The sequence below is a fragment of the Colossoma macropomum genome, unplaced genomic scaffold (assembly GCF_904425465.1).
Source record: "Colossoma macropomum unplaced genomic scaffold, Colossoma_macropomum, whole genome shotgun sequence".
Lineage (NCBI taxonomy): Eukaryota > Metazoa > Chordata > Actinopteri > Characiformes > Serrasalmidae > Colossoma > Colossoma macropomum.
Window position 1 is genome coordinate 15,102,657 of NW_023494786.1, and position 15,555 is coordinate 15,118,211.

General features: G+C 39.3%; 1 protein-coding gene across 1 annotated transcript; it reads right to left on the minus strand.

Annotated features, from left to right (window-relative positions):
• Positions 1 to 2,127: 2,127 nt before the first annotated feature.
• si:dkey-54n8.4 (coiled-coil domain-containing protein 92) lies at positions 2,128 to 15,308 on the minus strand. Its single transcript, XM_036561891.1, has 4 exons — positions 14,828 to 15,308; positions 13,641 to 13,785; positions 11,678 to 11,725; positions 2,128 to 5,874 (listed from the first exon to the last, which is right to left on the minus strand). The coding sequence occupies exons 1-4, from the start codon at positions 14,837 to 14,839 to the stop codon at positions 5,204 to 5,206; spliced, it is 876 nt and encodes a 291-aa protein (XP_036417784.1). The 5' UTR covers positions 14,840 to 15,308; the 3' UTR covers positions 2,128 to 5,203.
• Positions 15,309 to 15,555: the final 247 nt, after the last annotated feature.

Consider the following 15,555-nt stretch of genomic DNA (forward strand, 5'->3'; position numbering starts at 1 on the left):
CCTCCCCTACAACACAGCTACGGCAAGCCCGCTGTGCCACTCTCCCGTGTTATCGAGAAACACTGAGTTTACACTCTTTAACACTACAGTAGGCCCTATACATTTTTAAAATGTATTATCTTTATACCAAAAGGTAAATTATGCCTTGATGCATGTAATTTAATGGGAGTCTCATGGAATAAAGCGTGGTGTCTTGTAGGTTTTGCGTTTCTCAGAAAATAAAGTGGAAATTTTATCAAGTTTCCTTTATTCAAAATTTGAGTGTAAGTTTTCAGGTCTGGTTACAAAGTCAGCAAAGCCATTCAGATTGTTTTAATGAAAAATGCATCACTCTAGAGAAACCTGCCAAGTCAGGCTTGTGTATAAAGTGAATAAAACCTCCAAAAGCTACCTCACAGAAAGTTATCAAAATGTCTAATAGCAAGGTTCTCCAGAATAGGCTCCCTTTCTTCAAAACTGCTTTAGTTTGTATGCTTCTCAACAAGCAAATTATAGTAAAATGTTTTAAAATTGGTGGAACGTCCCTTTAAGAATCTTGCATAACATTTACCCATGTAATTATAATCTTTCCAGAAGTGTAAAATTACACAAAAGATCCAGAAGAAGTGGACCACATAATTTATGAATGGTATTTTAAAAAGCTTTGATAATATTTGTATGATATTCATCTAAATATACAGGATAGGGTAGAATTAAAATCTTGGTGATTATCGGTTTTGCTCATAAATTTTATTTAGAATCTGATGCTTGATTTAAACTTATAGGAAACCTCTTACCAAAGCAAATGTGATTTTTATATTAAGTTTGAAAATGTCAGAATGTCTCTGTACTCTGTTTCGAGGCCTCTTCTGATGTAAACTAGTAAATCAAATTATTAGGAAAAAATACATTATCAGCAAAATAATTGTAAGCCTCCTCTACTCACTGTTATCTGAGCAAGACTGAATGCCCACAGAGTAGCAGCAGCTTTTACACTTTGGTAGAAATGTGCTAATTGTTTCACAATTGCACATTGTGTCACGTTGTTACAGAGATGTAAATGTGGAGAAAGCAGTGATTAGTCCTTTGATCTTTAGAAGACTTACATCCTTTTGGTTAGAATGGCAGAGATGTGAGAGATGCGTTGAGACTCTGTCATACTTCCTTTTTATACTACTGCAGATCTGTTCAGTGTCCATATTAATGAATGGCTAATTCAAGGTACAAAGGTAGATTTATTTCTATTGCATAGATTAAAAAAGGGCAGAGCATGGAAGCTTGTGGAGTAAAGACAGTTCATTTGAGGATTTTATGTCAAATCAGCAATGTAACTTGTAGTGAGCTTTAAAAGAGTAAAATAAAGGCTATGTATTATAGCTACATTAAATGTTTTAACCAAATGCTACTTTTTTCTTTGAAATAATCACCATCTTTTTCAGCACGAGTATGTTTGTACCTTTTAGATTAGATTAACAACAGCTGTCACTCATCTCAGTTCTCTCAGTACTGTTTGCTACTGAATTATCACTTGGTAAGAACAGCCCAACGACACTGTGTCCAAATAAAGAAATCAATTCACAGAGAGGCTTCCACAGACTTGTTAGGATAAGAACTCTTTAATCATGAGCCACAGAAGATACAGTGGATTATTGCAACATTTTGGTGCTTAACATCTCATGTTATTCAGAGACTGAGCAGGTAACTTGTTTAAGACTTTGCAAAGAGAATTTGGCTGTAAGCACAGTTCGGCACTAACCTGCTGCTGCCGTAACACAAAAGCTTTCCATATTGTGTAACAGTCAAATAGTTTTATGACTCTGAGGAGGGAAGACAGGCGATTCTAGATTTCTCACTCAGGACTTGTTTCTTTGTTTTTTTTCTTTAAAAAAACTCTTTCGATTAAGAAAAGGCTCAAACTATCAGTAAGAATCAGATCAAGACGACACAGCTATGCTGAAGTTTTTTTTTTTTTTTGATAAATGTGGAAAAAGATGTATATTGAAAAGCTGATTATGCACTGTTTACAGTATGTTGCCACTTGAGGCAGTATTGCATATCTCTTACTACCACCCATGGAAGGCTAATCACAGTAGTAGCTAATACATTGTTAAATCAGAGGAAAAATAACATAAAAACATTTTGGTACAGATAATGTAAAACTTCAATAAAATAAACCTTATTATCAACAACATGATATGTTAACGGTCAGTATTGTCATTATATAACACACAGTAAAGCACAACCTCTCCTTCTCTGCACTGTTCCAATACAAGAGTTTGTTATAGACATACAGTGCAAGTACATTTACTAAACCTAAAACACAGGCCCTGAAAAGAGCCACAATCACCAGACTGGGCTTTAGTGGTCTTTTAGCTTAACGCAAGCAACTTTTGTGCATTCAGAAACAAGAGCTCTCCACAGTACCAACAGCTGATTTTCCACAGATTAAATTACACTGTGTAAGGATATTCTCCATATTACTAGGTTTAATATGTGCCTGCCCCAGGACAGCTGCCTTTGTGAACTGTTTTTAGAGAGGTTTTCACATGCTATCACCATCTAAGCTTCAAATCTATCTTATTAGCCTGTCCTACGACATTATGGAACATTCTACATATCGCAAGGCTAGTACAAGCAGTATACTCTTAAAATCCTATTTGATGTCATGTCTGCATAACATCATATAGGACTATATGTCACACAACAGAGCCATCAAGTAGTTGAGAAAGGAACACTATTAGGACATGACAACCAATTTAAAGTCATGAGATTAGGTTTAGAAACTACTTTTCTCATGAATTACATACAATGCTTTTTTCTTTTAAAAGAAGGAGCTGACTTGGGCAGGTGCCTTCATGCCATCACTTTTAACCAGGCAGCATCAACACAGTAACTTGTGCTGCATGCCTGCTTTGCTCTAGGGCAGATTATGTATGGGATTTAAGATCATGAACAGTTCTTGGATCAATCAGGGCTGAGCTTCTGACCGATTATGGGCAACTTTCTGACAATGACCCGACTCCTGTAGGGCCCGACTGGTATGAAAAATGTTGACACTGATTTTAATTAATAAAATTTCCAGTATAAGTTAATATAGGCTAATAATGTCAAATATAAGTCAATCTGGGTAAAAATTAAACTAAATTTCACACGTTTTAGTTAAACTTTTTGTTTTACTAACTAATATAACTGCATAAATATATAATATAAAATAGTTGTCAACTGTAAATTGTCAGATATAATCATCAGTTATTTATTATCACATCTTAAACTCAAACAACAGAAAGCTACAGTCAGAAATGGGCTAAATATTGCAGCACAGGGGGCAGAGCTTCCTAGCATTCTTAATGATTTTGCTGTTTTCTGTTAATTAGCGCTTATTTTTCATCTCTTGTCTTTATTGAAGGCATAACATTTTATTCTCATGCCAAAGTGTTCAAATGTACCAGTACGCATATCACTGTAGCAAATGTGAACAGCATGAGGCTGACAATCAGCTTAGTGGTCTCTATAAAGACTGGTACACCAGTATAAAGTAGAACTAGGCAATATGACAATATTTATCAGTATCATGATAAATAACAACCCAATATGTAATAATATGCTTTTCTGAGCATATTGCCATTAAATCCTTAGACATGAATGTTCTTCCTCACATCAGATGTCACTGAAATACAAAATTATCCGATAAATATCAGTGCTTTATCATGGTGCTACAGACAAATCTGTGGGACCACGATATCTGCTAATTGGTATATCGGTCAGGCCCTGACCGGTCACATCTATGAACGAACACAAAGACTCACGCGTTCTCTAATTACGTACCAAACCTCATAAAAAAAACACCCCTGACGGTTCTACCTATTTCCCTATTTGGATTAAGCAACTGGTTATTATTTATGAGCAAAAGGCCAAAAGTTGAGAATGAAATTACAGTGATCAAATCTGCATGCACTGCAGTGTAGCACAGTTAATAAAAGTGTGTTGATACGTGGAGATATGGAACAGAAATGACAACAAACATGACTAACCTCTGTGCACAACAGCAAGAGTATACGAGAAAGAAATAACCAAGTCAAACAGAAGTCATAGAACCAAAAGACAAAGACACATTACCATATGGACAACTACAAGCTGCCCTATGGCTGTCCTTCCTAAGGCAAGGCAGAACCACACAGCAGTGCTGTGTACCATAGCCAGTCCACTGGCCATTAATACCAATGCACTATATTTTGCGCAACAAGAACTAAAGCATAAATCTTTTCATTCCATTAAGTACAGGAATAATTCTGTAAAAAGTCAAATTTACATGTCTTTCCCCTCATCCTAAATATGGTCAATCAGCCAAGGTTTTTTTGATGATCAAAGTTTGCTTCTTTACGTTTGTGTTGGAGCTACAAGAGGAATTTAGAGGAATCCTAAAGATTTTTCAAAATGTCTGCACAACTCAATCATTCAGAGTGGTTTAATGAGAGATGTGCCAACTCGGATTTCTTTACAATAAAGATGATAAAACCAGGGGTGATGATGTCTACTCTTTAAAAAAATAAGTTTTAAGTGTAAATCTTACCTCAAAACTATCACAAAACCATGTATCAGGCATTAGGCAACATATTCCTAACTATTTCCTGTAAAGCTCTCTGTGAGGTAGCTTTTAGAGGCATTAAACACTTGGAAACTATGCCTGGTTCCTATCATCACCATTGTGAAGTGTAAGTTTCTTATGCAGACATCTTGAACAGTCTGAGGATTTTGCCTTCAATGCAGCTAACAAGTAATGGATGCTTATTTGCGATTAATATCACTAGCATCAAACTATATGCTTAAATCACCAAATGCCTGACTGAAACTGAACTGCACTGTTACCCAATCTCAAACAGACGTACTTATGTGGTTTCTGATACTGTATGACATTGTTTTTTGTATTAGTCCATTTGAGATTTTTGTTTGTAGCTCCAGCACAAAATTAAAGAGGCAAACTTCAGACACCAAATGTCTCAGCTGCACAATTACATTTGAGTTAAGGGAAAAAATGTGCATTAACTTTTTCACTGAACTGTTCCTTTAACACGTTAGGTGTAAGTCCAGTGGAATGAAATCACATGGCAAATATAGAAAAACATGTCTACCACTGTTACAAACAGGTTTTTTCAGTTCACAGAGGTAAACAGCATTGAAAGAAGCAGGCAGGTCCTGCGGGTGATAAAGCAGGAGGATGGCAGAGTCAGTCCGCCTTGCTCTCAGCGGCAGCTGCTGTAGCTACAGTGGCCGTGGTAACCAGCCTGCTCGCTGAGTCTCCCTGATCTGGTTCATCCGACTGCTCTCCGCCGACTGCCCCCTGCGTGTGTAGATGTCTTGGCCGAGAGGCTGACCTTCGTGGACGGAGGAAGAGCGCGGGGTCCGGCATGGCCGTGGGCTCCTCTGGGCCTGTCACTCTCTCTCGAGGCACGCACTCTCTGGCCCGTTCAGCCCGAAGGTGAGAGGACGGTCTAGAACCGCTGCGGCGCTTGGGTTTGACACTTGGGATTTGCTGTGGCTGGCTGTGTGTTGAAGGTTTTTCTGCAATTGAAGCTGGAAGCTTCTCCAAAGCGGCTTGCTTCCTTCTCTGCTGCTGCAGTTTCTGCCTGGCTGCATGCAGCTGAAAGGACAGGTAGGCGGCGGCCTCAGTCTGTTTCTGCAGCTCAGCATTCAGCGCTGTGCTCCTGTGGCTGCGGCGCTTCAGCTCCTCCAGAAAGCGGCGCTCTTTCTCCTTTAGGCTGGCTCGCAGCGCACCCACCAGTGCCCCCTTGTGGGTCAGCTCTGTCCGGAGCTCGCACTGCGATTGCTGCTGCTCCTGCAGCCTGCCCTCCACATCCCGGCAGCGCGCCTCCAGCTGCTCCTCTTCCTCTCGCACCTCTGATGTGCACACGCATCACAAACATGCACACATACAAAAGAAAAGTGTCAGAGCGAATCAGAAATCATAACTTGACATAGAGTGAATCATGGTGTCCTGGAGGTTCTTTACATAGTCAGTTTGAACATACTTAAAAAAGTGTTACGTTCATTGTATTTGTAATGTCAAACCATGTGACATTTATTTTAAACAGATTATTCCAAGACAGTAATTTTCTTTTTGGCAAAGTATTGTTTCCAAAGGTGGCTGGTTTGTTTCAGATTGTTCATTTTTGAACAGTTTCTTTGAACAACTCTGCAGGTTTGCATCCAAAATGTCTACACTATGAACCACAGTGCTTGAACCAATAAATGAACACAAGCTGTAAGAAAAACAGCCCGAGACTTTGACTTTTCCACCTCTGTGCTTTACAATAGCCTTAGTGCAGTCTGTTTGGAATTCTTGTGCAGGATTTCGCCACACGAAGAGTCTACCATCAATTTAATGCTGTGCTAAAACTGTTTGTATCTGAAACAAATACCATTTTGTTAAACATTTAAAATATAATTTAAAGAACTTAATTAAAGTTTACCAATGGTTAAATGGTTATAGTGTCCAAACAGTTTTTGGGGCCACTGTAGGTGCTGAGAGGGAGAGAGAGAACTATTGAGAATTATTGCCTAATAAGCTTGGGCAATAATGTAAATGTAGACAAAAGACTGCAGCATTGTCACAATAATTTCAAATTTAGTTACTAACTACCACATGTGAGTGTTACAGAGCCATACCTTACATATATCTTGCATTTTGTCTGATGGTAGTATAATTATATGACACCTATGATAACTACATTCTGCACAGTTGGCATTTAATACTGTTAACATCCAGTGGTTCTTTATGCTTGTTTGGTTGGAAACCGAAACATTGCCATTGCACCACTCTTCTTGATATGGGTTTTTTCATGTGCATGTATCCCAGCATTCTGTACCAGAATGAAAATATTTGTTGCCATCTTTCCAAGCAGTCCTCCAGATGTTCTGTTTGTATGGCTTACAACTAAGTGCTATATTTTGGCCCAAGGCTTTATGCTAATATTATTTTACTATTATGGGTTACATTTTTTTTAAACATGAATCACGAGACATTGTAGTGGCACACAAAAGTCATTACATTTTTCCCTTTAAATGATATGATATGGTGAATCATCCTTAATGTGACCAAAGATATGCACTGACAAAGTAAAAACTGATCTGATTTCAGCTTGACTTTAAGACATACTTATTTAAGCCATTCGCCGCTATCTGTTAAAATATAAATCCACACCAGATCCATCAATGAGTAATTTTAGCAGGCTTCTCGCCCAAGGGAGCTTAAAATAGCATAGATGTCATATAAGATAGAGTCAGTCAAATGACAAAAGCTATAACTATATGAACAATCCCTTCTGATTTAAAATTAGGCACTAGACTCCAAAAGCATATTGCCAACTAATCTAATTGATGAGGTGTGGAGGGAAAGTCAGACAAAAGGCAGTGGGCTAAGTGGTAATGGGCAAGGATTAGAGAATTATTGAGCAAATCCTTAACAACCAATCTCAGCTCTGGCCAGACCCCTGGCAGGGTGAGCCATCTGTTCAGGGCTATCAGACACACCAAAAAACACCTCAGGCTACGATCTGCCTTACAGTCCGTTCCACTGATATACTGAAGCTAGAGAGTGTATAGACTAGATAGACCTCATTTTTATGTAAGGACCAGGGCTCAGAAACATAAAAAAATCAAAATCAACAAATCCAAGCAGAACCAATATTTTATCTTCCATTCCTACCCCAATATAATGTTCCTAAACTGGTTAAAACAAAATGAAAACAGTTGTCACTATTCCTTTCACATAGGCTGTGTGAAGGCCTAATACATTACTAGGTTTGAAAAGCTGTAGGAATTAGCAAATGGTAGCTCTATTAGCTCTATAACCAGTCACAGAATTGTTTATTATATGCTGTGAGCATCCCGACACACGTTAACCACTTTGCTTTTATTCTCTTTTAATAGCATATTGCAATATGTTGCAATATCACTGCAATGTGGTATTCTGTCCAGATCTTACAGTTCAACGGTATCGCATATATTTATGACATGATCATGGACGAGTGCACCACTGAGTGACAGATGGCTAATTGTTCAAAAATATACCCTGGGACGTTATGCACCATCACATAAACAATGATGCAATATATCAGGTATAAAATGCACAGTAAATACACTGAAAACCAATTACACTCAGAGCATTGAGACTTCTTCACCTCCACATGGGACCATCTGTGACTTATACTGCCTCCTTTTATATCCCTCTATTGCAAGTGCAGGAGCATCAAGGCCTCTACGGGTATTCCCTGCTCCTAATGCCCTCATTTCCCCAAATGCTGCCAGCCTATCAGCCGCCCAGCAGGCCAGACTCAGATGAGCTCATGCAGTGAATATAGAAAATGCAGTGTTATCTGATCCTCCTCTGCTCCTCATCAATTCTGTAGTTTTTGCTCCAGATGCCTTCCATTCACATCCACCACCATTCTCCCTACTGAAGCCCGGGCTGCTCTGCTGTATTTTGTTCCAATAAAAACCAATTTGTTCATTTCTGCTCTGTTTAATTAGCTATTTAGCACTAGTTAACATTAGGTCAAGATAAAACGTTATTCTGAATATTTCACAAAGTGCCCCATCGCCCCTGAATTTTACTCAGTATTGTGAAAAAAAGCACCACATCCTACCCAAGACAAAATGTTACTTAAAATTAGGCTTTCAAATTATTGCATTGTTTTTTATTATCTTATTTTATTGTTGATTACCTGCAGAAGCTATTAGACTGAGGCATTTATGATGTCACAAACACAGTTAATTCAAATTCTGTTTCATGTTGATCTAATTCATTGTTATTCTTATGCCTGTCACATGTGATTCTTCCACTGAAACAGTTTCCACTGTATGGAGACTTTGATGGCCTGATTTTGCAGTCATTTTTACTACCCTCCCAATACTGCACACATCCTCACCGTTTCCCTGACCAACATAATCTCAGCAAAAAAACAAGCTGTAATTGGATATCCCCACTGGGACTGTACTGAAAACAAGAGTGGGGGGGGGGAGCAAGAGATCAATTTGCCAGAGAGGAGGAGAGAGGAGGCTGAGGTGGAGAGATCAGAAGATGGATGGCCTGATGAGAGCCTTGCAGTTCTGCCCTCAGGTCTATTAAAACATTACTATGTACTAAACACTGATGAAGTATTAAGAAAGACTGCAGTTCCTAAGCAGGGAAAATGTTTTTCTTTTCTACAGTGGCTGAGGTAATAGTAATCTTTCAAGCCTCATCAGACTTTCTGGTATGTTTTGTCACTCAATTTGGCAAAGAACCACCTACTTTGTCAGGAAGGAGCCATGTGACTGATCTGCAGAACAACCTACCACAAATGTTGTCGCGTGTCATACAGGAACAGACCTTTGGGCCTCATTCACCAACTGTTCTTAGGAAGAAATTTCTTCTTAAAACCTACATGCAGTTTGCACACAGATTCTGACATTCACCAATGTTTTCTTACCTGGGATTTGTTCTCAGGTAAGAACAGAATCTACACACACTCAAGAGCACAAAGGTGTGAACAGTTCTGCGGATTAAGAACACGTCATGAATCTGACGTTGACTTTTTCTTAGGACCTTTCTGAAGAATACGTTTAAGAAATTTGTGAATGAGGCCCATTGTCAACACAGTGCTACAACGAAAATACACCTGTGTGAAGCAAAGTGGTATTCCTGTGGTATGCAAACATGGGAGACAGCTATTTATCATCTATTTACTACTAAGTGCTTAAAATGAAACTTTGAAACTTTTTAAAGACAGAATGCTATTACTTTTTTTCAGTCAAACATATATATCTTGCTCCAAAAGGGTCATCATCCTCACAGTGAGCATACTAGCATACTAGCATGAGCCAAGAATATATAGTTTAAAGGAGCAATGCCAAAATAGTAATGTACTTTTAAATAACACTCCAATAAAGGCCACTGTGCAGAAAGATAAATTACGCCCTCTTCAAGCATTCCTGTGATGTACAGTCACTCACGTCTTGCTATTGACTTCCAAAGCCAAAAAGCAAGTGGTAAGCATTACGCAACCTTGTACAGGATGTTTTAAATCATATTCACATTAGCAACTATTGGATATCCAACAACCATGCTGTTCTCCCACTACCCATGAGTGTTCTAAATTTTACCATTATTATCTGAATATGACTCTTGGTTTTGATATATTTTGATAAAATTCTTTCACAACTTCAGCAGTTGCCAAATGACGTTACTTCGCAGAGTGAGTAGCATTGGAGACTCTCCTTATGACAACTTATGAGGTCTGATATGATTTGCTTGCAATTTACAAGGTCGAGATGATTAGCCGAGCCAGCATTACACTTTCCAATCTATAAGTACTAATGTGCATTTTAATTTAACAAACAACTGGTAAAAATAAAATAATAAAGTAATGGAATAAAAAGGCTAATCAGCTATTCAGAACTACAGTTTATGCACCGACTATACAGTGGTTTACATTTACAAGCTCTCTATAATTGGTCTTTTTAAATGTGAAGCACTTAGATTAGAACTAAGTGACAAACTAATTAGCACCCTATCTAAGACTGTCTTTACAGTGAAACTTTCATGTAACTAACTGCATGTTGTTAGCTGCCTGCAACATAATCTCTGTGCAACTTAACAGTTACACAAAGCAATTAAAACACAATATGCAGAGAATTCCTCCTATTATTCCACTAGATTATACTAGATTACCAAATACACAGCTTGTATTTTTGACACATTGCATTATTCTTGCTATGAAGTCATCCACGAAGTAATTTACATACCTGCAGTGTTATCATCTTAACTCCTTTTTCCTATCTATCTATGGTTCTTTACAGTATGTATATATTTTTTTAATCTTTTAATTTGTTTATGTACATGTTAAGCCTTTGAAAGAAAACTAAGAAAACAATACAGCCTCTACACTCAAACAAAATGTAGCAGTATAGAATCTTATGAAAAAAGGAAAAAAAAGAGCTCTTATCACCCCTATTTTGTAAGAACTTCCCTGGATACCTGTATCTTTCAGGACAAATTTTAAAGTTCTGCTACTAGGTTTTAAGGCTCTAAATGACCTAGCACCTGCATATCTCCCAGAATGTCTGTCTGTTTATATTCCAACATGTGATCTTAGATCTGAAAACACTGACCTTCTGCAAATACCTTCCCTAAAATTCAGAAAATGTGGGGAGGCCTCTTTCTGTTACTATGCTTCAAAACTGTGGAACTCCATTCCACCTTTTCTAAGACAGTCAAGCTCAGTGCACACTTTTAGGAAACGTTTCAAAACGTATCTCTTTAACTTAGCATTTGATTAAATTTGTACATCTCTTTTGGTATTTATCTTTTTAAATTAATCTGTCATTGCCTTATATGATTTTTATTTAATACTTATAATTTTTTCTATTACTGTTAAGCTTTATCACCTGTTTGTAAAGCATTTGAGCTGCCATCGATATGAAGTCCCCTATAAAAGTTGTTAACCACTTTGCTTTTATTCTCTTTTAATAGAATATTGCAATATGTTGCAATATCACTGCAATGTGGTATTCTGTCCAGATCTTACAGTTCAATGGTATCGCATATATTTATGACATGATCATGGACGAGTGCACCACTGAGTGACAGATGGCTAATTGTTCAAAAATATACCCTGGTATGATAATAATAATACCTTGCCCACCTCTAGATAGCACTCACCTGCTTCACTTTTGCCAGGAGGTTTCATGTTCAGCTCGTGGGTCAGTTCTGTAAAAATACGACAGACTATTAGTTACAAGCAATTCACATACAGCTTTATTTAACCTGCAGTAGGTTCTGTGTGACTGAATTTTACCCCCATTTCTTTGCGTTGCTCCTCTATCATCATTCATACTCTGGAAATACAAAAGGGACTCTGATAGAATCAGATCACTGTGAGACTATATACCTCATTCAGCAGTAATAGGGAGTGCTCAGTGGTCAGCTTGCTGATCTAAACCCTACAAGCAGCAGGGGCAAAGCCATGAATATGCAGCAGAGCTCCACTTTTTTCCCTTTCAGCTGGCTCAGCAAATCCTCAGACAGGCTCAGGTGAACTGGCCTCGTACTGTATTACTGAAGGCGAGAACACAAGCCCTGCGCTGCCAGGAAGCTATTGACCCGTAGCTCTCTCAGTGGAGTCTGCACCATCCCACAGAGAGGCAGGGAGGCAGAAAGGAAGCCGTTTTCTCCTCCTCATGCTAGAGGATGAGTGGCGTAGCTCGGCTATGACATGCGCGCACACACTAATGAGCCCTCCCTGGGCGTGGCAGCAGGGCCTGTGCTGGAGGTGCACGTGCAGATTTCTGCACTGTTTTCATACAGTAGGAGCTTTGACAATAATGCATGTGATTCCTCCTACAGTACAAAGTATGATGTAGGACTAGAATGTTGCTTCTACTACAGGAGCATCTATAATGTTGGCTAGTGGTACAAGATTACGCTATTTGATTTAAAAGAGACATCATAAGCAAAGATGCTTTTTCATTTCCATTTCATACATATGATATTTATCATTGTATCTACCATCCAAAAACTGTCAAACTATGAAGTGTCTGTTGTTTTGTAGTGCATTTCCCTTTTCCAGAAAGCATGTGACTCTATGGTGTTTACGATTTGCTGCTCGATGTAGCACAGAATTGATATCCTGGTATCCAGAAGACTCTCATTCATGTTAACAGGCTTTTTGTGTGCTAACTGGACCACATTCTGTCCTCACCAGAGTTTAAATCTTTACTGAAGAAGTCAACATCCAAAAAAGTAAAGAACATGTTACTTAAAAGTCTGTTATAAACTTCAAATGTCTAATCTAGAGAACTGCTATGTAATGCAAATATTAACTACGATTAGTTTGATGCTAACATAACACTGAAATTCCCATTACCATGCTAGCAGAAATTAGCAATATCTTAGCAGGGGTAGGGTAAACAAAAGCTACTATGCAATCCCTTACCATGCCATTTCCACTGAGACAGCCAAAGACAGCAGTGGTCAATCATAAATAAAATCAATTCCTTTAAGATGAAGACTTAGGCAGTGGTTTGAACCCTATGCAGCCTCGTCAATCTGGGTGCTGTATTTCAGTGCATGCCATTGAAGAACTTGCATGGTTCAGCTGTTATGTCATCTGTTACTGTTATTATATGATAACTGTGACCTTTCAAAGACATCACAGTAACTATATAATCAAACACAATTTACTGTGTATGTACAGTGTAGTATAAAGTAAGTTGCTTTCCATTTTTGCCAATTAATACTACATAGCAGCCCTGCACGTTTATGTTCATGTTAAGGTTAGTCAACGTCAGCTCAATTCAGCGAGAATGGGACATTTGTGGAAAAAAGAAAAAAATAGGAAGTAGTCAACTGGTAAAATCGTTGTTTTTGGTTCACTCTACTATGGTATTATTTCAGCACCTCTGAAGGTGCCTCTGTGAAATCAGCTGTCCAGCGTTCAATGGGTAAAAGCCCATGTTTCAGCACTTCTCACTGTAGCTGTTCCGTTCTGTGCCATGGGCAACTGAGCAAGGGCAACTTCTGCACCCTCAACGAAACAACTGGTTGTGCGTTTAGCAAATGTGCGCATGTTTGTGTTTCTAAGGCAATGTGAACTGCTGCAGAGGTGGTATGCGATGAAACTCACCTGTGCAGCGTTTCTGCAGGGACAGGATCTCCAGGTGTAAGCCGTGCAGAAGGGTCAGCTGCTCCTGCCGCAGGAAAACGATACTCCTCTCCACGCTCTCCACCTGCCGTGCCAGCGCACTCCTGTCCATCACCACCTGTGACCTCTTTACCAAAAATAAATATGCTAAAGTCAACCTGAGCTCAAAACTGATCTTTTTTACCTTGTTAGTTCAGTCCCTGGTCACATGAAGCCTGATTCATCATACTATAACATTTCATAAAGAAAATATTGACCCGCAAATATTTTTCAAAAACATCATGGTTCCCCTCCTTCTCCCACCACCCCCACCTATCATCGACCAAAAACAAGATCCGCAACCTTTCCTGATACTGTTCCACTAGGAAATATGTCACTACACAGAAGCACAATGAGTTATGATTTACAATTTATGTTGACTTTAATGAGAGAAAGCTACAGCATCCCTTACTTCAATGCAACAAGCATATATGACAACATGTGGCATATGACCCACAGGCACCACTGTCTAAATTGGCCAGTAACAGTAAATCTGAGATATCTTCATTACATTTAATGAATGAATTACAATTAAAGTCCAGATATATCAAGGAACATCCAGCAGATCATAAAGCACATACTGTGCTGCTATTCCAATCTCACATCTTGGATATTTGTGAAGATTGCTTATTTTTTCTTGGCATGACTGCATTTTAGCAACCACAGAATCAAAAGTCAGGCCTGAGAAAGTTTGACAGTGGTTTATGATCTGATGCAGGAAAACCTTCAGCACTAATTTAAGCTCTGCCCAGTTCATTAGGCAAGAACTGGTATTAACACAGGGGTCCTGAACTAGAGGACTAATCTCAGATCAGATTCCTCTATACCTATTACAGTAATGGTCAGAATAACTGATTCTAGACCTTCACACCTACTCCTGGAGTGGTGAGTGAATACAAAATCTGGATTTAGCTCAACACATTTTTCACTGTAGACTGTATATAAATGGGACAAACTGAAGGCCTTTATTGCACACAAACCGTAACCATACATGAACTCAAAAACAGGCTTTAATTAGATGTGGCTTCATTACACGCCACATTTATGAGAGCCATATGACCAATACGGACAAATCAAAGCATCCTAAAGCGAACCAGGGTAGCTGTTTTACTGTCTACGCTAACACTTACCGTGCTCTCCATCACCGCAGGCTAAAGACTACTGATCTCCAAACGATATAAACAAAGCTTCAGCGAATCACGCGAGGAATGAATGAACGCGTTTCCAGAGAAGCTTTGCTGGGATTTATCCTCCCTTCACAGCGCGGGTGAAGCCTGCTCTCTCGCACTGACGGCATCCTTCGAGGAGATGCGACGTTTCGATCGATATCCAGCCAAGCAGAAGAACGAAGACCTCAACATGACAAGCAAGGTTAAGCCGGGGGTCGAGGAGCGAATACGAGAACCGGATTCCGCGGCGTCCACCGTGCTCTCCTCTTCTCTCCTACACGATTTGACGAAGAAAAGTCACCGCCGTGTTAAAATAATGAACCGTAAACGTGCAGTAGGCTGCCATTTTCCTGCACATCTCGGATATCAGAGGACGCGCAGTGTTTTCTGGAGGCGCAGAGAGGCGCCGTGACCGGAGCACGAGAGCCGTGCACGCGCGAGAGGCTGATTGGCAGACGCGGCCCTGCTGGCATCCACACAGCTGTTAGGGCTTTTCTCCCCACCCGTATTCCGACAAACCCCGCCTCCTGCGCTGGGATTGGTTAATATTGTCCCGCCTCCTGCGCTGTGATTGGCTAGTATGAATCCAGTTCGTGTCAAGCCTATTGGTTAGTGATCGTAACGATAGCTAGGTTTTATATACGTAGCACGAGATTTGCCAGAAAAATACCTTCACATACAACCTTTGT

Excerpts from the sequence above, each read along its gene's own strand:
- si:dkey-54n8.4 (XM_036561891.1), bottom strand. Across the intron at positions 11,726-13,640 it reads CCTGCAGAAACGCTGCACAG|AACTGACCCACGAGCTGAAC; the intron begins GTGAGTTTCATC and ends GTATTTTTACAG. Across the intron at positions 5,875-11,677 it reads TCCTGGCAAAAGTGAAGCAG|AGGTGCGAGAGGAAGAGGAG; the intron begins GTGAGTGCTATC and ends TGTGCACATCAG.